Below are 25,268 nucleotides of genomic sequence, written 5' to 3'. Positions count from 1 at the left end.
ATATGAAAGAACGCACCCTCGGTATCCCTTTAGATGTGCATGCAGCAACTGATCAGCAGATTGCACAGCTAAGGTCTGCAGCACCCAGTGATCTAGCAGGAGGAAGCATCTAAAGGGATGCTGGGGATGTGTTCTTTCATATATCGCGGGGGGGGGGGGGGTTTAACTCTGACATATTACATATTAAAGGCACCTCGCTGTTAAAGAGCAAAGGCTGGCAGACAGCACCCAAACCCCCCCCCCCCCCCCCCCCCCCGATTGGTGGCATCGGGTCTCACAGGAGGCGTTGAACACAAAATTATTGGCTTGGAAAAGTTTGACTGCATGTTAATTGGGGGGGGGGGGAGGGGCATAAGAGAAGATCGATGGCTGCATTACACTTCGGCTTTAAGTGGATAGAAATCTCTATAAGAGGATATCAGCCGGTGACCCCCGGTGACCCCTCACCAATGGGTGAAGAGTTCACCCCCCCCCCCCCCCCCCGTCCCTCCCCCGCTACACAGATGTCAGCCGTGTCACTGCGACAATCCCCAGAAAATGACCCGATAAGCCGCCTAATCCTCCCAAATACTGAAAAGCGACCAAAACTTCACTCCGTGACCCCCTTCTTCCCATCGGGGACCCCAATACTTCCCCCGTCTCCAATCCCCTCCCCCCACACAGCAACTCCCGCTGAATGAGCGGAAATGGTCAGAGCTGGCCAGCAAACACCTAAACTCCACTCACATCTCTAAGATTTTTATTTTAAATATTATTATTTTTTTATTTTCTTTACAAATTATTTTTACAAAAAAAATTTTTGCAGTTCGTTTTTATATTCACTTTTATTTTTTTTACAGTGATTTTAAGGATTTGTTTGTTTAAAAAAAAAATGACAATGTGTTTTTCACATTTTTTTTTATTTCGTTTTTTTTACAGCACGCCTTTTAAAAAAAAAATCTAGATTTTTTTTTTTTTTTTTTTTAATCTACATGCGATTTCTTAAGGCTTTTTTTCCCACAGAATGTGTTTGACAGATTATTTTTTTTCCACAGAAATATATTTTTTTTGTAGTTTTTTTTGCAAATAGTTTTTACAGTATGTTTTTTTTTTTTTTTTTTTTTTTTACAGAGTTTTTAGGGATTTTTTCCACAGAGTGTTTATTCACTGTGTTTACTGTTTTTTTTTTTTTTTTTTTTTGCAATTTTTAAGTATTTTTTTTCCCCATTTTCCAGAATTCGTTTCACAGATATTTCCTTAAAGTGTTGCTAAACCCACAACAGTAAAATCAGTCTTTGTTATACTCAATGTGAAAGCTAAGGGGTTAATCCTCTGCATTGTGTAACATGGCTGTTTGATCCTGTCCTCTCTCATCCTCCCCTTCTTTTACTGTCCCCAATCCAACTCCTGATAGAACAGAGCCTTGGGGGGCACTCTGCACATGCTCAGTTTGGTGTGTATGAGATCAGCACAGGGCCAATCAGCACCGTCCACACTGAATGGAGAGTCCTGGGTTTAGTAACACTTTTTTAGAGTATTTTGTTTCATTTTTTTTTTTTTTTTTTTATATATATATAGTTAGTGTTTTATTTTTTTTTTTTTTTACTTCCAAAAAAAGTGCGTATAGGTTCTTTTTTGTTTTTGTTTTTTGTCAAGAATTTTTTTTCATTTAAATTTTTTTAATAGAATGAATTTTATTTATTATTTTTTTTTTTTTTTTTTTTTTTTTTTTTTTTTTTTTAGAATATCCTTTTTTTCCCCCTTAAATTTTTTTTTAAATTTATTTTTATAGCTAATGTTTTTTTTTTTTTTTTTTTTTTTTTTTTTGCAGAAAGAGTTTCTTTATACAGGGCATTTTGACTTTTACTTTTTATTTTTTTTTTTTTTTTTTAGTGTCTTTAGTTATTTTAAAACTGAAAGCACATTTTAGCTTTTTCATTTTTTTTTTTTTTAATGGAAAGCATGTTTTATTTTACAAAAAAGTTTTTTTTTGTTTTGTTTTTTTTTCCTCCGAAAGTTCTGTTTCTTTTCATTTTTTTTTTAATTTGCATTAGAAGTGCCTGATACAAGGAGATTTTTTTTTTGGTTGTAGATGTTTATTCGTCCCCCGGGGGTTCGGGTTCCTGGACTGGGCTGAGTTTTCCGCCACCGCTAAAAAAAAAAAAAAAAAAAAAAATCGAAGCTTGATGGAGTTTTTATTTGTTCGTCAATTTTGCGAACAGAAGAGGTTCGCCGCCCACAACTCTTCAATAATGCAGAAGATACGGATCTGATGAAGGGGGGGAGGGGAGAGGCCTGAAATGGAAAATGATGGTTCACAGTTAACTCTTGGTGGGGGGGACGCTGGTCTGTAAATAGTTTTTCTGTTACCACGGAGACCCCCCGTGTGGGCGGGGCTCAATAGCACCTTTTCAAACTTCTCAGTACAAAATTAAAATTTTTTATGGCCATAAAATAAAGTTTTTAGCCATTGAAAAAGTGCAGGTGGTCAGAGTTGTATTTTCCCGCCCCCAACACATCACATTCATTCCTATTGGCCCATCCTTATGATGAGCTCCAGCACTGACCAATAGGAATGAACGTGGGGCGGGAGGGAGACAACTTTCAGAAGTTCCAGAACTTTGCCAGTTGGGAACAGAGCGGGGATTTAGGCGCCTGCACATTATACCCGGAAGTCCGAGGTACGCAGGGAATGTCTTCCCCCCACTTCCTGCCATTGCGCGTCCAATCTCTTTTGAGACGGCGGGACATCACTGGATCTGTCTGCTGGTCTGTTTTTGTTGGAAGGGGCTGGCAGGCTCCTATAAACATCACAGCACCCTATCTTAGATCTTCTTTCAGGAGGAAAGAACATGTCCCCAGTATCTCTTTAGACGTGCATGCTTAAGGAACACATCCTCATTATCACTTTAGATGTGCATGCTGAAGGAACACACCCTCAGTATCCCTTTAGACATGCATGCTCAAGGAACAAATCCTCTGTATTCCTTTAGACGGGCATGCTCAAAGAACACATTTCTTGGTGTCCCGTTAGATGTGCATGCTCAAAGAACACATTCTTGGTGTCCCGTTAGATGTGCATGCTCAAAGAACACATTCTTGGTGTCCCGTTAGATGTGCATGCTCAAAGAACACATTCTTGTCAACCCTTTAGACATGCATGCTCAAGGAACACTTCCTCAGTATCCCTTTAAACGTGCATGCTCAAACACATTCTCTGTATTCCTTTAGACGGGCATGCTCAAAGAACACATTCTTGGTGTCCCGTTAGATGTGCATGCTCAAAGAACACATTCTTGGTAACCCTTTAGACATGCATGCTCAAAGAACACATCCTTGGTATCCGTTTAGACGTGCATGCTCAAGGAACACTTCCTCAGTATCCCTCTAAACGTGCATGCTCAAACACATTCTCTGTATTCCTTTAGACGGGCATGCTCAAAGAACACATTCTTGGTGTCTCTTTAGACGTGCATGCTCTAAGAACACATCCTTGGTAACCCATTAGATGTGCATGCTCAAAGAACACATCCTTGGTATCCCTTCAGATGTGCATGCGCCTCCCTGCTGGCCACAGGGTGCTGCAGAATTTAGTTGTGTAATCTGCTGATCAGTTGATTGCTGGAAGGCTCCTGCAATCATCATAGCACCCTGACTTGGTTCTTTCAGGAGGAAAGAACACATCCCCAGTATCTCTTTAGACATGCATGCTCAAGGAACACATTCTCGATATCCCTTTAGACATCCATGATCAGAGAACACATCCTTGGTATCCTTTTAGATGTGCATGCTTCTCCCTGCTGGCCACAGAATTCTGCAGACTTTGGCTGTGTAATCTGCTGATCAGTTGATTGCTGGAAAGGGCTGGCAGGCTCCTACAAACATCACAGCATCCTATCTCAGTTTTTTCAGGAGGAAAGAACACATCTCCAGTATCCCTTTAGATGTGCATGCTCAAGGAACACATCCTCTGTATGCCTTGAGACGTCCATGCTCAAAGAACACATCCTTTGTATGCCTTTTAGATGTGCATGCTCAAAGAACACATGCTCATGCCCTTTAGATGTGTATGCTCAATGAACACATCCTCAATATCACTTTAGATGTGCATGCTCAATGAACACATGCTCAGTATTGCTTTAGATGTACATGCTCCTCCCTGCTGGCCACAGGGTGCTGCAGAATTTAGCCGTGCAATCTGCTAATCAGTTGATTGAGCATTCACGTATAAAAGAATGCCAGGGATGAGCTCTTTCATGTAAAGCTCTCAGGCATACAAGGATTGATGGCAGATGTGGTATCAACCCACAGAGTGCGACAATACTGAAAACTTCAAAGGGAAATATCACACATTTTTTTTTTTCTGCCAGTTTTCATTTTACAGCATTTTGTTGTGTGACTTTTATGTGACCTATTGATCATTTGTGTTCCAGGTAGCGAAAGAATTTGGTTTTAGGAATAACGGCTTCTCTGTGTATGTGAACAGAAACAGGACAGAAGAAATATCAGCGAGTCCAAACAAGTCTCTTAACCTCCTGAAAATCAAGTAAGCCAAAAAAAAAATCTCTATTTTCTCCCCCCCCACCACCATCTGCATAATTCCATTAATGAATAAAACCTTTCTACTTCCATTACTTATGTGTTTTTTATTCCTAGTGGTGTCATCACTGGGTCTCTGTGCTTCTCTATGCAATGCAGGCAGATGATGGCTGGGGGGAGGGGCCAGCGGAGGGCTGTACGGCGCTTCCTGAAAAGATCACAGCCCCCCTGCCTTTGTACTCCTCCCCAGAGTCCTCGGTCTTGATGCAAACAGTGGGAGGAGTTGTGCAAATATCAAAATGCCTTGAAGGGTGGGTGTCGGTCTGTAGGAATTGGTGTTCCTGGGCAGGCTGTACTTGCATAGGTAACGCCTCCATCATTGAAAGAACTGAAATCCAATGAATGATGGGCGTGTGGCCAGGAACAGTCAGGTTGGGGAGGAAGGAGCTAGGTGATGCTGGACGTCTTCCAGCCAGGAAATGAGCAGACTGAAGCAAAAAAAGATGGCAGTAATGTGCCGGTTCCTTGCTGATGTTTTTGTTAAAGCTGCACACCGGGCATCAAGGGGACACTGTGCGAAGGGCAATCCCGGCCTCCTTATACTCGCCTTTCCAGCCCTCCCTCACTCTGTGGCAGTCATCTATAACACCCAACACCTCTTCATATAGAGGACCATGTGACTTCCGCTCTGTGACTGTGCTTGGGTCCAGCAGCCAATAGCTAGACCTATACCCTGTCACATGACTGGTGAAGTGACGTCATCGCTTTCTTGAATCAGTGTCGGGCAGGAGGCCGGGGGCATCGGGAAAGAAGCCAGGGCGTCAGGAAGGAGGCCAGGGCTTTTTAGCGTCGGGAAAGAAGCCAGGGGGTCGGGCAAGAGGCCGGGGTCTTTGGCGGCGGGCAAGAGGCCGGGGTCTTTGGCGGCGGGCAAGAGGCCGGGGTCTTTGGCGGCGGGCAAGAGGCCGGGGTCTTTGGCGGCGGGCAAGAGGCCGGGGTCTTTGGCGGCGGGCAAGAGGCCGGGGTCTTTGGCAGGGGGTGGGGGCTTCTCTGCAGTAAAGATTTCTACAGAACCCAGCAGCCTGCACATCTCAGGTCTTCATTACAGATAAGTGAGGGAACTAAGGCTGGAGAGAAAAACTATTTCCCTTAGATTACCAGACAATTGGGGGTGGGGGGCATTGACTTTTGCACTTTCAGCTAAGCCCCACCCCTTTCTTTCATGCAGTGCAGTATGAGAGACTCTGCTGATTGCTAAGGCTTCTGCATTGGATTGTTTAAAAGTGCAGCTCAGAGCCAGATGTCAGAGCTGTCTGTAAAGGTTGGGGGGGAGGGGGGGGGTTCTAGAATGACAGCGAGTGTTCCGGAATAAAGTTGCAGCACAGGAGAAGTCTGGCTGTGGCCCGGCTTTGTTCTGCATGGAATGGAATCACTCGAGCAGAGGAGGATGTAAGCGATCTGCTGGGTGCCGGTTGCTGTTTGCTCTGAATAAATAATGAGTCGGCTTGGTGATGTGTGATCTGCATTCCCTGCTTTGTGTTTTTTTCCTGTAGACATGGGGACATGCTGTTCCTCTACCCATCCGGCGCCGCTGGGCCGTCCTCTGAGATCATGGATACGTCCGCAGGGTTGCAGGCCGCACGGCCGACAAGTTCGCCTCAAGTGATGGAAGACGAGATTGACCAGTACCTGCTCAAACAGGAGGGGAAGATCTACAGAAACCGAGACCCCCAGCTGTACGTACTCTGCGAGAAATACATGAAGTGCACCTGTCATCTTCTACCCATCCTTTACCCACAATGTTTGATCGCAGCGGACCTGTGTTCATGTGTTGGCATAGGAAAAATTTTGTGTTAAAAATCCTGCTTGGGTGAATAATTACCAGAAAATGTCATATAATATATTGCAGCTGATTAGTACTTGGTGTAGATTTACCCTTTAACCTGTTCATGACCGTGCTATAGCCGAATGGCAGCTACAGCACGACTGCACTTTGCCAGGAAGCCATCATATGACGTCTTCCCATGCTCACGCTGCCTGCGCGCCCCGTTTAGCGCACATCGGCAGTGATCTGTGAGCCGGGTAAAGAGCCAATAACAACGGCTCTTTACCACGTGATCAGCTGTGTCCAATCGCAGCTGACCACAAAAGAAACAGGATTTGCTGTTTATCGGCAATCCTCTCCTTACACTGACAGAAGAGGAGAGCCGATAAACGGCAAATCCATACAGGAGACATCTACACTGATAATCATCTACACTGATAATCATCTGCACTGATAATCATCTGCACTGATAATCATCTACACTGATAACCAATTGTTGCCCGTCAGTGCTGCCAATTGTTGCCCGTCAGTGCTGCCAATTGTTGCCCGTCAGTGCTGCCAATTGTTGCCCGTCGGTGCCGCCTCGTTACCGCCCGTCGGTGCCGCCTCGTTACGGCCTCTCGGTGCCGCCTCGTTACCGCCCGTCGGTGCCGCCTCGTTACCGCCTCTCGGTGCCGCCTCGTTACCGCCCGTCGGTGCCGCCTCGTTACCGCCCGTCGGTGCCGCCTCGTTACCGCCCGTCGGTGCCGCCTCGTTACCGCCTCTCGGTGCCGCCTCGTTACCGCCCTTCGGTGCCGCCTCGTTAATGCCCTTCGGTGCCGCCTCGTTAATGCCCTTCGGTGCCGCCTCGTTAATGCCCTTCGGTGCCGCCTCGTTAATGCCCTTCGGTGCCGCCTCGTTAATGCCCTTCGGTGCCGCCTCGTTAATGCCCTTCGGGGCCGCCTCGTTAATGCCCTTCGGGGCCGCCTCGTTAATGCCCTTCGGGGCCGCCTCGTTAATGCCTTTCGGGGCCGCCTCGTTAATGCCCTTCGGGGCCGCCTCGTTAATGCCCTTCGGGGCCGCCTCGTTAGCGCCCATCAGTGGTGCCAAGTTAATGCCCATCAGTGCCGCCTCGTTAGCGCCCATCAGTGGTGCCAAGTTAATGCCCATCAGTGCCGCCTCATTACCGCCCATCAGTGACGCCTCGTTACCGCCCATTAGTGCACATCAATGAAAGAGAAATATTATTCTTTACAAAATGTTATCTCAGAAACTAAGAAAAACTGGTGTTTTTTTTTTTTTTGATTTTTTTTTTTACATTTTTGGTCTTTTTTTGTTTAATAAAAAAAAAAAACACCCAATGCTGATTAAATATCATCAGAAGAAAGCTCTGCTGTCTCCAAATTTATTTTTTATAATTTTTTGGGCACAGCGTTGCATGACCGCGCAATTGTCATTCAAAGTGTATGTGGTGTTGAACGTCACCTTCTTGAAAGGAGTAGATTTCTGGCTGCTTCCAAAACAGCAGGATCACTTTAAATCCTGCCCCTGTAGCACAACACTTTTACCGGCCCGCTCCCGCCACCCCTCCATTCACCACTAGGAGAGAGGAGAGAAAATCTCCTGTATAAGCTCCTAGTCTATATTTGTCAGAGCTTACACAGGGCTGAGGTCTCTGTGACCCAACTGACCATATGGGTGTCTGAGTGGCCAACCACCATGCACCAGCGACCATGAGAGGACAGCAGATGAAATACACATCCCCCCCCCCCCCATACCCAGAAGTGTCCAGTGTCTGTGCTCTTGCCAGCAGTGCAGTGAAAAGCGATAGGAACTTGATCATAAGCCAAAGGGAGGCGCTAGGTGTACCTGCTGCTTCTACATGCATGAGCACAGCACCAATATACCTGAGGAGGGAAACTGGAATTCTGAAAATGAAAATTCTGGAAACTGTGTTCAGAGAAAGACAAGTTGAGGACATGGGACTGGCCACCGTTATTGCCTGTGGTCTCCCATCACCCGATCTTCTCCCCTATTACTGACTTGCCATCCCTTGTTCTGCACTGTTGTTGTATGGTGGCGGCCATCTTGGTAGAGGCAGGACTTTTTCTTCTTGATGTCAGCCTCCAGCAAGGAGAACAGTGAGCAGCACAGTAAGGACATCACCAAATCCCCTGAGTCTAGCAGTCAGAGGCAGCAGTGCCTTGGATCTCACACTGCAGATATACAGTTATGAGGCCGTATATTACATGCCAGGAAGTGTACAGATATTTATCAGGAGAGGTACGTTGGGTAAAGCTTATACTTGAACAACCCACCTGCTGATCTAAAGCAGGTTATATAGTGTGTCTTTTCGATTTTTATTTTATTTTTTTATTATTATTATTACACCAAAGCAGTATCCACAATGAACAAAATAAAAGAAATCGTGTCCAAAGAAAAAAAGCATGTCTTATTTGAATGGCTCCCCCTCTCCTAATTTTATATGCATGTTCTCCATTGTAGATGTCGGCATGGCCCTCTTGGAAAATGTGTGCACTGCGTACCGTTGGAGGTAAGTGCTGAGAGTGAGGCACTGGGTGTCATTGTGTCCTGTGGGTGTACATGGCAGTCTCTGCTTGGCCTCCTGTGTGTGTGCATGGAGGTCTCTGCTTGGCCTCCTGTGTGTGTACATGGTGGTCTCTGCTTGGCCTCCTGTGTGCGTGCACGGAGGTCTCTGCTTGGCCTCCTGTGTGCGTGCACGGAGGTCTCTGCTTGGCCTCCTGTGTGTGTGCTCATGGAGGTCTCTGCTTGGCCTCCTGTGTGTGTGCGCGCACGGAGGTCTCTGCTTGGCCTCCTGTGTGTGTGCGCGCACGGAGGTCTCTGCTTGGCCTCCTGTGTGTGTGCGCGCACGGAGGTCTCTGCTTGGCCTCCTGTGTGTGTGCGCGCACGGAGGTCTCTGCTTGGCCTCCTGTGTGTGTGCGCGCACGGAGGTCTCTGCTTGGCCTCCTGTGTGTGTGCGCGCACGGAGGTCTCTGCTTGGCCTCCTGTGTGTGTGAGTGCACGGAGGTCTCTGCTTGGCCTCCTGTGTGTGTGAGTGCACGAAGGTCTCTGCTTGGCCTCCTGTGTGTGTGCGCGCACGGAGGTCTCTGCTTGGCCTCCTGTGTGTGTGCGCGCACGGAGGTCTCTGCTTGGCCTCCTGTGTGTGTGCGCGCACGGAGGTCTCTGCTTGGCCTCCTGTGTGTGTGCGCGCACGGAGGTCTCTGCTTGGCCTCCTGTGTGTGTGCGCGCACGGAGGTCTCTGCTTGGCCTCCTGTGTGTGTGCGCGCACGGAGGTCTCTGCTTGGCCTCCTGTGTGTGTGTGTACGCGCACGGAGGTCTCTGCTTGGCCTCCTGTGTGTGTGCGCGCACGGAGGTCTCTGCTTGGCCTCCTGTGTGTGTGTGTACGCGCACGGAGGTCTCTGCTTGGCCTCCTGTGTGTGTGCGCGCACGGAGGTCTCTGCTTGGCCTCCTGTGTGTGTGTGCGCACGGAGGTCTCTGCTTGGCCTCCTGTGTGTGTGTGCGCACGGAGGTCTCTGCTTGGCCTCCTGTGTGTGTGCGCACGGAGGTCTCTGCTTGGCCTCCTGTGTGTGTGTGTGCGCACGGAGGTCTCTGCTTGGCCTCCTGTGTGTGTGTGTGCGCACGGAGGTCTCTGCTTGGCCTCCTGTGTGTGTGTGTGCGCACGGAGGTCTCTGCTTGGCCCTCCTGTGTGTGTGTGTACGCGCACGGAGGTCTCTGCTTGGCCTCCTGTGTGTGTGTGTACGCGCACGGAGGTCTCTGCTTGGCCTCCTGTGTGTGTGTGTACGCGCACGGAGGTCTCTGCTTGGCCTCCTGTGTGTGTGTACGCGCACGGAGGTCTCTGCTTGGCCTCCTGTGTGTGTGTACGCGCACGGAGGTCTCTGCTTGGCCTCCTGTGTGTGTGCGCGCACGGAGGTCTCTGCTTGGCCTCCTGTGTGTGTGTGTGCACACGGAGGTCTCTGCTTGGCCTCCTGTGTGTGTGTGTACGCGCACGGAGGTCTCTGCTTGGCCTCCTGTGTGTGTGTACGCGCACGGAGGTCTCTGCTTGGCCTCCTGTGTGTGTGTACGCGCACGGAGGTCTCTGCTTGGCCTCCTGTGTGTGTGCGCGCACGGAGGTCTCTGCTTGGCCTCCTATGCATGTAGATGTCCGTTTCTGCTCTGAACCACCTTCTCATATCACCTTTTTGTCCCGCAGCCATTCGATGAAGATTATCTGAACCATCTGGAGCCTCCAGTCAAACATATGTCTTTCCATGCTTACATCAGGAAGCTGACAGGAGGTGCTGACAAGTAAGTATCGCTCATAAAATTGCAATTATGTTTTCTGCCCTCCTGAGGCTTCCTGTCACATGTTCATGACCGGCACCATTGTATCTTTTTATGTAACGCTAAAAGATGTTTAATGTTGGACTTTGGGCTTGGTGTCCATAATCCAACACTTTACCTCTCTGCTGGAGCTTCCTGTAATAAAGACCACTCCCTGCTGCTCTTTTTAATCTTGCAGGGAGACTGGTCTTGTCTCCACCCCCTCCTGTAGTGGGTGGAGCCTCAACGTCATAACATCGCACCCGGGGGCCTCCGAAGGTCATAGAGACTGCTACGGGGACCATCTGGTCGCCGGTATTCTCTACGGTCAACTTCTGCCGACAGCGGATTCCTTCTCTGGCTCGCTGGTAGAGGCACCGGAGGGTAGCGCGCGGGGGGGGATGACTTATGTACACACGGATGATCAGTGCCTCAACCCCGCAACCCTGTGCTGAGTGCCAGATTCAGTATAACTTTGTTGTCTTCTATCATGGTGTTTTTTGTATATGTGTATATATAATATAAATATAAATTTTATTTATTTTTTTCAGTTTATTTATTTTTTGCTACTCATTGACCTTCATTGGAACCATTGTTATGAATGATCTGTATTCTACCTACTATTTTCAGAGGGAAATTTGTGGCCTTGGAAAATATCAGCTGCAAGATCAAGTCTGGTTGTGAGGGGCACCCACCGTGGCCAGAGGGCATCTGTACCAAATGCCAGCCCAGCGCCATCACCCTCAACCGACAGGTGAGAACGTTGGAATGTGATAGATGCCTGTTGTATGGAAAGGAAGCCCTAAAAGTCGCACATCACTGCAAAACCCTGTGCGGGAGGTGTAGCACAGCCTCAGCCCGGGCTCCAATCAGGCCACTCCTTTCCCTACTGGATGTTTTGAGCTGGGACTAGCTGCTTTCTTGTCGGCACTTCTAGCGGTTTGTCATGCAAGGAGCCCCCGATAAACAGGCGGAGGACAGGACAGAGCACTGCGCAGTTTGGGAGACGGAAACCTAAAATATATATATATAAAACCAAAACTGCATGGAGAGAGCAGGGAAGAGTTAAAGCCCAACTCTGGGAAAATGTCAAATGATTCCATGCAGGGGAGCTGCAGCAACACTGCGAAGGATTAATTGCTGGTTTACAGGAGTAGAGAGGAGAAACTTTTACTAAACCTGATTCTCTGCTCCCCTTGCTGATGGCACCCCCCCCCCCCTTTGGCAGTGGACTCCCCCCCCGCGCAGCATAAACACTACAGCTATAGACCCTGCGGGGATCAGTCTAGTATGGGGAAGGGCAAAGGATTGGGTAAGTACATCTTCTTTTATTGTTCCCCTAGACCAGTGGTTTCCAAACTGTGGCCTAGGGGCGGATGCACCCCTTTGCTTGGTTTTATTCGGCTCTTGGGGCACTATTTTATTCACTGACACCAATGAAGTGCACAATTCCTCCCAACGATGGGGCACAATTCCAATGATGGGGCACATTTCCTTCCAGTGACCCCAATGATGGGGCACATTTCCTCCCAGTGACCCCAATGATGGGGCACAATTCCTCCCAGTGACCCCAATGATGGGGCACAATTCCTCCCAGTGACCCCAATGATGGGGCACATTTCCTCCCAGTGACCCCAATGATGGGGCACATTTCCTCCCAGTGACCCCAATGATGGGGCACATTTCCTCCCAGTGACTCCAATGATGGAGGCACATTTCCTCCCAGTGACCCCAATGATGGGGGCACATTTCCTCCCAGTGACCCCAATGATGGGGGGCACATTTCCTCCCAGTGACCCCAATGATGGGGCACGTTTCCTTCCAATTACACCAACAACGGGGCCCAATGACACCGACAATGGAGCACAGTTCCTCCCACTGACACCAAAGATGGGGGATTGTTTAGTCCCACTGATGCATGGACATTTTGTAGGCCTAATGGCCACAGTCAGGTCCCCCTAAAGTCTGAAGGACCATAAACTGTCTCATTGTTTAGAAAGTTTGGAGACCCCTGGCCTAGACCTAAACCAGCTATTTCCACATGAAGGGATTGTCTTTTAGTTGCCTGGAGTTGGGCTTTAAAACCACAGTTAGGTTTTTGTTGCCATCTGTGCCCCATTGGCGGAGATTTCCCTTCCTTCCCATCCTCTCCCCTGATCAGCATGCAATTAAGTTTTCAATCCCATCATTTTGTTTTCAAGAAATACCTAGTTTGTGAACCAGTGATGTCGTCGTTGGATCTGTCTGCTGATCTATGCTTCCAGATTGGTGTTGGGGTTGCCGGGCTCCTTTTAAATGTCACAGCGCCTCCGATCTTCTTTACAAGAGCGTTGTATGAAAGAACACATCCCCGGCATCCCTTTAGACATGCATTCACCTCCCTGCTGGCCCGCTGGATGCTGCAGTCTTTCGCTGTGTTATCTGCTGATTGGTTGCTTGAGCATGCCTGTCTAAAGGGATGTGTTCTTTTTAAATAATGCTTCGGAAACAAAATGATGGCAGAGAAAGTTAATAGCTTTGATAGGCAGGCTATGATGTAAGAGAGGATAAGCTGCACACGGCTTTACTTCAACCACTGACAGCATGACAGCGTTTAATATTTCCCCGCCCAAGGACTGCCTCTTCCAATTGTGTATAATCAGCAACAGGCTTAATCGTAAGAGACCTATTGGACACATTCAGCTGCCATTGAGCTCTTCCTGGGCTTCTGAATCCCCTTCTGACCCACTATAATACAGTGCATGGATTTAGCTACGATTATTGTAGATACTTGCCTCCTCCTGCTCGGTAGATACCGACATTGTCCATTCTGGTGCACTTTGACATTTTTAGCATTAATTCTAAATACGGTGAACTACTTCTTCCTGTCAGTGAAGATCTGATCCTTCATTATAGAAATACAGACATGTGGACAACATTATGTTCGAGAATCACACCATCGCCGACCGCTTCCTGGACTTCTGGCGCAAGACCGGCAATCAGCACTTCGGCTACTTGTACGGGCGGTACACCGAACACAAGGACATCCCTTTGGGTATCCGGGCTGAGGTGGCTGCCATCTACGAGCCTCCACAGGTAAGGATTATGAGCCGAGAGGGACAGCGCCCCCTGCTGAAGGGAGAACTGTCAAAGCTGCAGGCGGTGGGCTAAAAGGGTTAAAGTTGAACTCCGGGAATTTTTTTTTTTATTTAAAGTGGTTGTAAACCCTCCATATCCCTAGTGAAGGGACTGGCCTCAGGTGATAGAGATGAAAGAAACCCTCCTACATAAGTTGTACTTGTTTATCTGCAGTCTCCTCTACAGAAGTGTACAAAAACCCTTTATCATAGTATAATATACTGTTATAAAGGGCGGGTCTACATTTATTCAGTTACTTCCCGGTTTTTGGCCTGGACAAATTATATCATGTATCCCAGGAGTCTTTAGGAGGGATGAAGGGCCTTCAGTGGTCCCCAACCTTTTTGGCACCAGGAACTGGTTTCATGGAGGCCAATGTTCCTGGGGGAAGGGGTGTATTGATGGACAGGTCGGAGTCTGTCCTCAGCCCCCCTTCACACCACAACCCCTTTTACAGCACAGTGCCCCTTTACATTAAATGGGTTGTAAACCATCGTCTCCCCTTTTATATCAGTGTCCTCAGTTCCCCTTCACATCACAGCCCCTGTTACATCACCGTGCCCCTTTACATTCGTGGTTTTGTACCTAAATGCATCCTATGCATTAAGGTGAAAGAACACCTGGCAGTGACCGGCCCCCCAGCCCCCCTTGAACTTGACCTGGGGTACTGATGCGCGCGGCCGCCGGCCGTGTGCACGAGAGCCAGAACGTGGATTTGTGTGCGTGTAAATGCACAAATCACAGTCCTTTCAGAGGAGAGGAGACAGATTGTGTGTTCCTACTAAGTAGGAACAACTATCTGTCTCCTCTCCTGGTCAGTCCTATCCCCATACAGTTAGAACACACTAAGGGAACACACATTTAACCCCTAGTGTTAAACCCTTCCCTGCCAGTGACATTTACACAGTAATTGGTGCATATTTATAGCACTGAGCACTGTATAAATATCGGTGGTCCCAAGAATGTGTCAAAAGTTCCGATCTGTCCATCGCAATGTCGCAGTATCACTAAAAACTCATAGATGATTGCCATTACTAGTAAAAAAAAATAATAATAAAAATTCCATACATTTTTCCCATAGTTTGTAGTCGCTAAACAATTTTTGCGCAAACCAATCAACATACGCTTATTGTAATTTTTATTTTTTACCACAAATATGTAGAAGAATATATATTGGCCTAAACTGATGAAGAAATTTGTTTTTAAAAAACATTTTTGGGGATATTTCAAAATTTCAAAATTGTCTTTTGTTTACAGTGCAAAAAATAAAAAAAATGCAGTGGTGATCAAATACCACCAAGAGAAAGCTCTATTCGTGGGGGGAAAAAGGATGCAAATTTTGTTTGGTTACAACGTCGCACGACCGCGCAATTGTCAGTTTAAGTGTCGCAGTGCCGAATTGTAAAAAATGCTCTGGTCAGGAAGGGGGGCAAATCCTTCCGTGGCTGAAGTGGTTAAAAAAAAAATGTTTTTTCACTTTTGTTGCTTTCACAAGGAATGAAAACATCCCTTGTGACCTTAGTAGGCAATGGCAGGTACTCTTTATGGAGGGATCTTAGTCTATAACACCCAAAATCCCTCCTCTGCACTTAAAAGCATTCTGGCTCCTTTAAGTCTTCCGGAAATCGGAAGTGATGTGATAACAGGGTTACTAGATCCGAGACCCGATCAAAGCTGATTCCCGCATTACATAGTAGGCGAGGTTGAAAAAAGACACAAGTCCATCAAGTCCAACCTATGTGTGTGATTATATGTCAGTATTACATTGTATATCTCTGTATGTTGTGGTCGTTCTTGAAACGATCAATGCCCCCCGCTGAGACCACCGCCTGTGGAAGGGAATTCCACGTCCTTGCCGCTCTATGGTCCATGCTAACGGACCTTATTTTGTACAGTAAACGTTTATGGGGAACTATGTCAAATGCTTTTACACAATCCAGATACACCACGTCTACGGGCCTTCCTTTATCTAGATGGCAGCTCACCTCCTCATAGAAGGTTAGTAGATTGGTTTGGTAAGAACGCTTCTTCATGAATCCATGCTGATTACTGCTAATAACGTTCTCAATACTGAAATCTTGTATATAGTCCCTTATCATCCCCTCCAAGAGCTTGCATACTATTTGGGTATTGTTCAGGTCTCTGGCCAGCCGGCATATGTACTGGCTGGTCGTTCGGGCCTCTTGGGGGGGTACGGCAGAGCCGCGGGAGGCAATGTCCCCTCTTGCTGCTTGTAATAACAGCCGAACAGCTGTTTAGCTGCATAGGTTGATATTACAAGAAAGCCGACCGTCGGCTCTAAAAAAAAAACGGTATCGTGGTGATGCCTGCAGCTGCGGGCATCACCCCGGTACAAGCCCTTGAAACCAAAGACCACATATTTGTGTTACGTCGGCATCAAGGGGTTGCCGTATCGCAAAATATGGCTTGATCATGAAGATGGGAGAGGGGGGTAAATCTTCCAGAGGGCAAGATGCGTCATATTTTAATTGCATGTAATGATCCCCCTTTTCCTTGTGTTTTCTCTCATAGATTGGAACGCAGAACAGCCTGGAACTGCTGGATGATCCGAAGGCAAAAGTGGTGGATGAGATTGCAGCCAAACTTGGATTAAAAAAGGCAAGCGCTGTTTACTGCTATAAGGCCCGAGCCATACACGATTCCTTTTCATTCGCGGGTTAAACAAAAGAACATGTTTCGACTTCCCCCCCCCCCCCCCATCCACACATTGCAGGTGGATGGGGGAATCCCTCTCGAGGAGGCTTTCCTGCCGTCAGAGTAAACTAATCGGCGCCGCCGGCTATAGCCTGCAGCACTGATCGAGTGATACGTTTTTTTTTTTTATATATATGTATTTTATATATATATATATATATATATATATATATATATGTGTTTTGTATTTTTATTTTATATTTTTTATCCGTCTGACTATAGATCTATGTTGGTCCCAAGCATGTTTAAAGCCATTTACTGTTGACTGTCTCACAGCCTCTAGCACAGGTAGTGAGACAGTCAACAGTAAATGGCTTCAAACATGCTTGGGACCAACATAGATCTATACTCGGATAATAAAATTAACGGAAAAAAAAAAAACAAATGGACAAAAAAAATACAAAACCTGTATTAAAATAAATAACGGCCAGAATCGATTGCAGACACATCAGGAATATGAAGTGTTGGGTGTAACAAAACGCTTTAACATTTAAAGCGGAGCTCCACCCTAAAGTGGAACTTCCGCTAATCGGAACCCTCCCCCCCCCCCCCCCCCCCGGTGCCACAATTGGCTACTTTCAGGGGGGTGGGGGGTGCAGATACCTGTATAATACAGGTATCTGCACCCACTTCCGGGCATAGATAGCTGCATATTCTGCAGCTAGCTACACCACTTCCCTGTCTGCTGGGAAACACACGGATCCCAGAGAGAGCAGGGACCGTCCTTATTGCACAGCGTGACTCGCGCATGCGCAGTAGGGAACCGCACGGCTTCACTTCCTGATTCCCTTTCCGAAGATGGCATTGGCAGCACCCGAGAGCCACAAAAAAAAAAAGATCGGCTTCGGGTGCCAACATCACAGGCGCGCTGGACGGGTAAGTCTCCATATTTTAAAAGTCAGCAGCTGCAGTATTTGTAGCTGCTGACTTTAAAAATAAAATAAAAAAACGGCGGAACTCCCGCTTTAATATGCTTTGTGAGCCCATCTTACTTTCTGCTCATTCTGCGCAGGTTGGCTGGATATTCACAGACTTGGTATCGGAAGACACCAGGAAAGGGACGGTTCGCTACAGCAGGAACAAGGTGCGCAGAAATGGGGAAACTGTTCTTTGTACAGTTCCCTTTATTGAAGGTTCTTCCTCTCCCGTAAAAACAACCTCTCTTTTACACAGGATGCGTATTTTCTGAGCGCGGAAGAATGCATCACCGCCGGCTTCTTCCAGAACAAGCACCCCAACATTTGCCGCCTCTCACCGGACACACATTTCGGCTCGAAGTTTGTGACTGTAGTGGCTACAGGTAGGTTTATCTTCAGAACCACATGGAGCCCCTGCAAAGCCACAGGGAGACCTGGAAGGGTTAATAAGGGCTGATAACGATTGTGACCGGTTTTAGGCCTTCTCTTCCTTCACTTTATGGCTTCACCACCCAGAATAAGAGCCATGTTTTTGGACCTGACTCTGCAAGAGCCTAATCTCCTATCAGTGCCATGGTAACATAATTAAACTGATACTAAACACACACTGTGTAATTTACTTTCTCCCTTCTATTTCTGTATGTGGATGACGGCACTGGAATTATGTTAATAAAAAACAAACATCTAAGTCCCTTTTTCCTAATAGATATCCAGCTGTCACATGACCCAGCTCTCTCCCAGCCTATCTGCAGGGAAAAATAAGCAGGGGGAGCTTCTAGTCCTCTTCTGCTGGTCACATGTTCAAAAAATTAAAGAGCCTTTTGGAATGCAGAGTAAAAATAAATAATATCAATAAACTATTTTAAATCATCATACAAATATATACAGTAGTACCTTGGATTACGAGCATAATCCGTTCCAGAAGAATGCTTGTAATCCAAAGCACTCTTATATCAAAGCGAGTTTCTCCATAGGAATCAATGGAAACTGATAATTAGTTCCATAGTGACTTCTGGTGTATGCAGTACCGCATGTGGCCAGAGGTGCAGGGGCGCCAGTGTATACAGTACCGCATGTGGCCAGAGGTGCAGGGGCACCAGTGTATACAGTACCGCATGTGGCCAGAGGTGCAGGGACGCCGGTGTATGCAGTACCGCGTGTAGCCAGAGGTGCAGGGGCGCCGGTGTTTGCAGTACCGCATGTGGCCAGAGGTGGGGGGGCTCTGGTGTATGCAGTACCGCATGTGGCCAGAGGTGCAGGGACGCCGGTGTATGCAGTACCGCGTGTAGCCAGAGGTGCAGGGGCGCCGGTGTTTGCAGTACCGCATGTGGCCAGAGGTGGGGGGGCTCTGGTGTATGCAGTACCGCATGTGGCCGAGGTGCGGGGATGCCGGTGTATGCAGTACCGCATGTGGCCAGAGGTGCGGGGGCGCCAGTGTTTGCAGTACCGCGTGTGGCCAGAGGTGCAGGGGCTCTGGTGTATGCAGTACCGCATGTGGCCAGAGGTGTGGGGGCGCCAGAGACGCTTGGAGACACTTGGGAGCTGAGTGTCTTCTGCGCCCCCACACCTCTGGCCAAATGCGGTACTGCACACCTCAGCTGCTCGTCTGCGAGACAACGCTCACAAATCGAGTCAGGATTTTAAAGTGGTTGTAAACCCTTACAAACCACTTTGACCTACAGGTAAGCCTAGATTAAGGCTTACCTGTAGGTCCAAGCAATATCTCCTAAACCTATATGGTTTAGGAGATATTTGCCCGAAAACGGGCGCCGTAGACAGCGGCGCACTGAGCGCGGCATTTCCAAAAATGGAGCTGCCGCGCGTGTCGACTCCCGTGCGCAACGCGCGGGAGTGACGTCATCGCAGCTTCGCCGAATGACAGCGGCGGAGCTGCGAGACGCCTCTAGCAAGATGGATGCGGCGGACTACAGGGGACAGTGGCGACTTCGCTGGCTCCTGTGTCAGGTAAGTGACACATAATGGGCTACTATGCGATGCGATGCATAGTAGTCCATTATGCTTTGCCTTTGCAGGGAATGAAAGAGGAAGTAAACTCATCAGGGTTTACTTCCTCTTTAAAAAAATAATAATAATTAGCTTGTATTGCGAAATGCTTGTAAACCGCGTTACTTGCAATCCGAGGTTTCACTGTATTTGAAATCAAATCTTTACTGTGGCAATAACATGGTGTGGGCAGATTTCTGGCAGTCACAGGCTGTGTCACACCCCTCCAGCCTGTGTCCTAGAATAAGAGGGAGTTGAGGCCTCCAACAATCTACATATAATATCCCCCCCATTGTGTTTAGCTGGTTAGTGGGCTTGGAGGAGGAGGGAGGGAGTGGGTTGTCATTTAGCACTGTGTATACGCCCCACATGTGACCGCATGGATGCGATAGGGAGGAAATGCTCAGCATAGAATCTCACAGAAAACAGCATGTGCAGAGCCAACACTGCTCTGCAAAATCCCCAAACTGCAGTGGGGACATGGACAGGAGGGGGAGACGGAGAGCAGAAGGATCAACCAGGTGTTTTGCAGAATGCAGACAATGAATCTCATAGTGAGTGAGTATATGAATAGCATGGAATATACCATTTATTGATCTTTTTTTTTATTTATTTTATTTTTATTTTTTTTAAGGGGGGTTTAGTGACACTTTTTAAGGCTCAAATTGACTGTAAATGACCTCTGTATGGATGCAGTGCAGTCCACCATACAATGTTCACCCTGCAATGTGGCAACATTCACATGAGTTCTCCTTCCTCCTCTGTTTCTTTTCGGTAGGCGGCCCCGATAACCAAGTGCACTTTGAGGGGTACCAGGTGTCCAATCAGTGTATGGCGCTGGTACGGGATGAGTGCCTCTTGCCGTGCAGAGATGCTTCAGAGCTGGGATACGCCAAAGAGTCGAGCAGTGAGCAGTATGTTCCCGACGTCTTCTATAAGGTCAGTTGTGCAGATTACGGGGATTCTGTCATCGGAATATATATATATATATATATAATTATTAAAAAAAAAAAAATATTCTGTAAGGCTATGTATATTGCATCCCCAAAGTCGCGCGATTTTGCTGCAATTTTACCGTGATTTTTTTGCCGCCACTTGGAGCAATGCCTGTGTATTCTTGAAGTCTATGGTCCTCAAGTCACATCAAAGTGGGACCAAAGTAGCGCAGCGACTACTTTGAGTCTTGAAGACGCACAGATATGAACGGTACTCATTGGAAATCATGGGGTACAACTTGTCATGTGACTTTTCAGTCCCAAATCGCATGAAAAGTCGCACTAGTGGAAACCTAGCCTAAAAGTAAACTAACACTTTAATGATTTATTAACCACTTCCCGCCGGGGAGGGCATTCATGGAGGTCCTCCAGTTTCAGTGGTTATACCGGGATGGTGGGTGCACTTATAGGCATCATCCCGGTATCGATCTTTTCAGCCGTCGATTCTCTTCAAGGCAGAATTGATCTGAGTGGCTAATTAGCCACTCGATCACTTCTGTGGGTGGAGGAAGGGGGGGCCCCCTGCCTCTCCCAGGCTCTCTGGTCCCATCATGGAGGCCGGGAGCGATATGGCTGCCCTGTACAAGGAGAGAGGAACTGACGTCGTTCCCCCTCTCTCTGTAACCTTGGACCGATCTCTATCTGATTGGCTGCATGGGAGACCCCAAATCTCTCCATAAAGAGGACCTGTCATAACCCATGCTGTCATAAGGGATGTTGTTCATCCCTTGTGATAGCAATAAAGTTAGTACAAAAAAAGTGTAAAAATTAAAAAAAATTTTTATAAAATAAATAAATTGAATAATAAAAAAAATATAAAGCCCACCGCTCTTGCGCGCAAATGCGAACACATACGTTACTTCCGCACGCATATTTAAACGGTGATCGCACCACACATGTGAGGTATTGTCGTGAACGTCAGAGCAAGAGCAATAATTCTATTACCAGACCTCCCATGCAACTCCAAACTGGTAAACCCGTAAAGACGTTTAAAATGCTGCCTAATGAGAATTTTAAGCACAATCGTTTTCCACCATTCCTTGGGCAGACGCAATTTTAAAGCATGACATGTTGGGTATCTATTTACTCAGCGTAACATCATCTTTCATATTACACAAAAAAATTGGACTAACTTTTTTTTTTTTTTTTTTTTTCCATTTTATTTATTTATTTATTTTTAATTCATGAAAGTGTTTGAAAAACAGTTGCGCAAATACCGTGTGACAATAAAAAATTGCAACACCCGCCATTTTATTCTATAGGGTTTCTGGTTAAAAAAAAAAAAAAAATGTATATGTTTGGGGGTTGTAAGTAATTTTCTAGCAAAAAATAAATAAATGGATTTTTACACGTAGGGGCGAAGTGTCAGAAATGGCCCGGATACGAAGTGGTTAAACTAGAAGCGTTATTTCGATCGGCAGAGATTACTAATTGTGAAGTAAATGAAATGCCCGGGCCACAAATATTTCTGAAGGAATCTGGTTTTGCGTTTTTCACTGTGAGCAATTCTTTCCTTGCAGGACGTGGACAAGTTTGGTAATGAAATCACCCAGTTAGCCCGGCCTCTGCCTGTAGAGTACCTGATCATCGATGTGAGTATTCACCCGCCTTCTGCCTATAGCTGTGTCTGGGGGACTAGAGATCCACCATCACTTCCTGTCCTGGTGACTACGTTCTGATATTTTGTCCATCCTTCTTGAATGTGAACACAAATTCACACCTTTAAATGCTCACATTATACCGTTATTATGTTTTGTTCAGCTTGGCCTGCAGTCTAATGAATTAGTGACTATATATAGCAAAACAAACAAGCAGAATTGGGCTTGCAGTACCGCATTTGGCCAGAGGTGCGGGGGGCGCCGGGACACTCGGAAAGGTTCGAAGTCATTCGGAAATACTCAGTTTCCGAGACTTTTCGAGTTCAGCCTGGCTGTCCCCGAGTGTTTCTGAGGCTGTCTGGCACTCCCACCTCTGGCCACATGCGGTATTGCATGTAATAGAAGTCAATGCGGAACAAATTATCTTCTTTTCCATTGACTTCGATGGGAAAACTCGCTTTGATATGCAAGAGTGCTTTGGATTACAAGCATTCCTCCTGGAACGGATTATGCTCATAATCCAAGGTTCCGCTGTATCTGTTTGTGATCTATCCATCCTGACATGATTTATTTTTGCCTTGCAGATCACCACCACTTTCCCTAAGGATCCAGTCTATACATTTTCCACCTCCTCCAACTTGTTTCCCATCGAAAACAGAGAAACCTTGGGCGAAACTCAGGTGAGGCATGATCACCCTTCAGGACTGTGATACTGGATCCCAGCAGAATGGAAATTGTAGTAAGATTTATTTCTTTGAGTCCTAAAGGCCAACCTCAAGGTTTGACTTTGCAGCACTGAGGTCATTGGTTCAAGTGCAGGACGCTCCCCCCCCCCCCCCCCCCCCCCCCAAAATGGCAAGGCAGTGTAGAACTGGCGAGAAGAGGGGATTACTTTAACATAGTTGGTCAGCTTAAACCTGTATTGCAATATATGTGAACTAAAATATCCCTGTTTTTTTATTGCATAGTTTGCTGGGAAGGGAGTAGCAGTGTGCAGAGGGTCCATCCAGAATTTGTACTGACCAGGACGCTGTCTGCATGGAGTTTGCATGTTCTCCCTGGGCCTCCGGTTTCCGCCCACACTCCAAGCATACGCTATGTTCTCAAAAGTATGGGGCCGCCAAACCATACCTCGGTGTGTCCATTCAGAGACACAGAGCCGCGTACCGGCCTCTCTCCCCTTTCTCTCCTCATTGGTTCACTGACTTTGACAGCAGCGGGAGCCAATGGGTGCCGCTGCTGTGCCAATCAGGAGGGAGAGTCCTGAGGCACTCGTGGACATCGCTGGATAGAGAGGGGGGCTCAGGTCAGTATTAGGGGGGTGCTGCTACATACAGAAGGCTTTTTATCTTAAAGAGGGATTTCACTGTAAAAAAAAAAAAAAATTCTTAAGTCAGCAGCTACAAATACTACAGCTGTCCCAGGATCTCACCTGTCCCAGGATCCAGGATCTCACCTGTCCCAGGATCCGGCGATGTCGGCAGCCGAGGCCGATCAATCGCTCGACTCTCGGCTGCTGCCGCCGCCATTCTAGGTGAGGGAATCGGGAAGTGAAGCGTTGCGGCTTCACTTACCGGTTCCCTACTGCGCATGCGCGAGTTGCGCAGCGCAATAGGAATGGTCCACGCTGTCTCTGGGACCCGTGTGTGTCCCAGCAGACAGCGCGCTGGGACAGGAAGAGGCAGGAAGAGGAATAGACGCCCGGAAGTGGGTGCAAATACCTGTCTTAGACAGGTATCTGCACCCACCTCCCCCCTGAAAGGTGCCAACTGTGACACCGGAGGGGGGGAGGGTTTGCGATGAGCGGAAGTTCCACTTTAGGGTGGAACCCCGCTTTAATGCATAGAATGAGCCTTCTGACTTTACAACCACTTTAACCGTCATCAATACTCAATAAGGCTAAATATGACCACCCAAATTAATATAAAAAGGAAGATAAACATGTGACTTTAAGCTTAAAAAAGAAAGAAATGTCCATAAAGTGACCGAAAGAATAATTGGTATAAGCAGTGAAGATAACTATCCCACAAGCCGTGATGGAAATTGAAACTTCAAAGTTAGCCAAGGTGACCCCTTCCAACTCCACAAGGCTTACCAGAATGCATGCGACTTCCTGATAAGAGTGGTCAGTAAGTGTTCATTAAAACACTGAGGCTACATCTTGGAAAAGGAAAAATCTTCATGGAAATGCCCAAAATATGTGAATTGGTCAAGCCACAGCCTCCTCTGTCATTAACAATGACTTTGCAGTAATCCAACTCCAATCAAGGGGATGGAATTAGGTACATGTAATAAAAAAATGATCCACATAGTGTAGCAAGAGAATTTATTGACTAAAATTACACTAATATACTTGTGCAGATAAAAAAAAAAAAGCATTTATAAGGAATGCCAGAGAGACTTCCTCAAGAAACAAAGATGGCCGACGACCGGTTGCACATGTGTGGTAGCGTAGCCACGCACAAACGCTATCGGCTCTTGTCCCAGGCGGAGTGTTATCAAGTGCCGCGGGTGTGGTGTTGGGATAAAATTACCTTTTTCTGTTATTATAACACCTAGCTTTGTTACCGTTAATGGTATTTTTTTTTTTTTCTGGGTTCTTCTGCAGGACTTTCACAGTCTGGCCAACTACCTGTCCCAGAATCCATCCTCCGTTTTCTTGGATATCATCTCAGACTTCCACCTTCTACTCTTCTTGGTCACCAATGAGGTGATGCCTCTACAGGTAAGTGTGACTTCCTCATAGTGGAACTGTGGTAGAGTATTGACCTGCTAGTCTGGTAAGGTGGCCATACGCTTGGCAATTTTTTGATCCATCTAGGTATGAGTAATGGCAAACAATGCATCTTTTCAGTGGGCCTGAATTACGATCGTCCATATATGCAAAAGATTAAACATTTAGAGTGGAGCTCCAGGCAGAGAGTATTTTGTGACTTGTGGTGGAGGAATAAGTTACCTCTAATGACGTTACAGTGCAGGACACCGGCTCCTCCAATCATAGACACTGGATTACATGCTGCCACCTTCAGGTGATTGGATGCCGACAAACAGAACTTTGGGATGGCCTTTTAAAACCCCTCCTACTCCCAGCACTTTCCAGTTTTTTGCTAATGTCCTTAGGTGAAGAACGGGCTCTCTATATTGAGAGCAGGTATCGGGCTTATGTTTCCACCTGAAAAAGGATCTTTCTCCTCTCCTAGCTGCACCTGAGCCACTAAGGACCTGCACCTTCCAAATCACTGAATCTCAGGGATCATACCTG

General features: G+C 47.1%; 1 protein-coding gene across 1 annotated transcript in view; it reads left to right on the top strand.

The window, feature by feature from the left end:
• Positions 1–24,731, top strand: part of NPLOC4 (NPL4 homolog, ubiquitin recognition factor) — a gene marked incomplete at its 3' end in the record, with an annotated part of 30,534 nt that extends 5,803 nt beyond the window's left edge. The window contains 13 exon segments of the mRNA XM_077466621.1: positions 4,413–4,525; positions 6,069–6,251; positions 8,825–8,873; positions 10,551–10,645; positions 11,291–11,414; positions 13,556–13,735; positions 16,310–16,396; positions 17,505–17,576; positions 17,666–17,792; positions 20,192–20,352; positions 21,929–22,000; positions 22,591–22,686; positions 24,615–24,731. Coding sequence (XP_077322747.1) covers positions 4,413–4,525; positions 6,069–6,251; positions 8,825–8,873; positions 10,551–10,645; positions 11,291–11,414; positions 13,556–13,735; positions 16,310–16,396; positions 17,505–17,576; positions 17,666–17,792; positions 20,192–20,352; positions 21,929–22,000; positions 22,591–22,686; positions 24,615–24,731 — 1,476 coding nt within the window.
• Between the last annotated feature and the right edge of the window lie 537 nt (positions 24,732–25,268).

This window comes from Lithobates pipiens, unplaced genomic scaffold, assembly GCF_037356315.1.
Source record: "Lithobates pipiens isolate NorthernLeopardFrog02 unplaced genomic scaffold, aLitPip1_a1.2 Scaffold_351, whole genome shotgun sequence".
Classification (NCBI taxonomy): Eukaryota; Metazoa; Chordata; class Amphibia; order Anura; family Ranidae; genus Lithobates; species Lithobates pipiens.
Note: the sequence above shows the minus strand (reverse complement) of the source record. Positions and strands in the feature narration are given on the sequence as shown.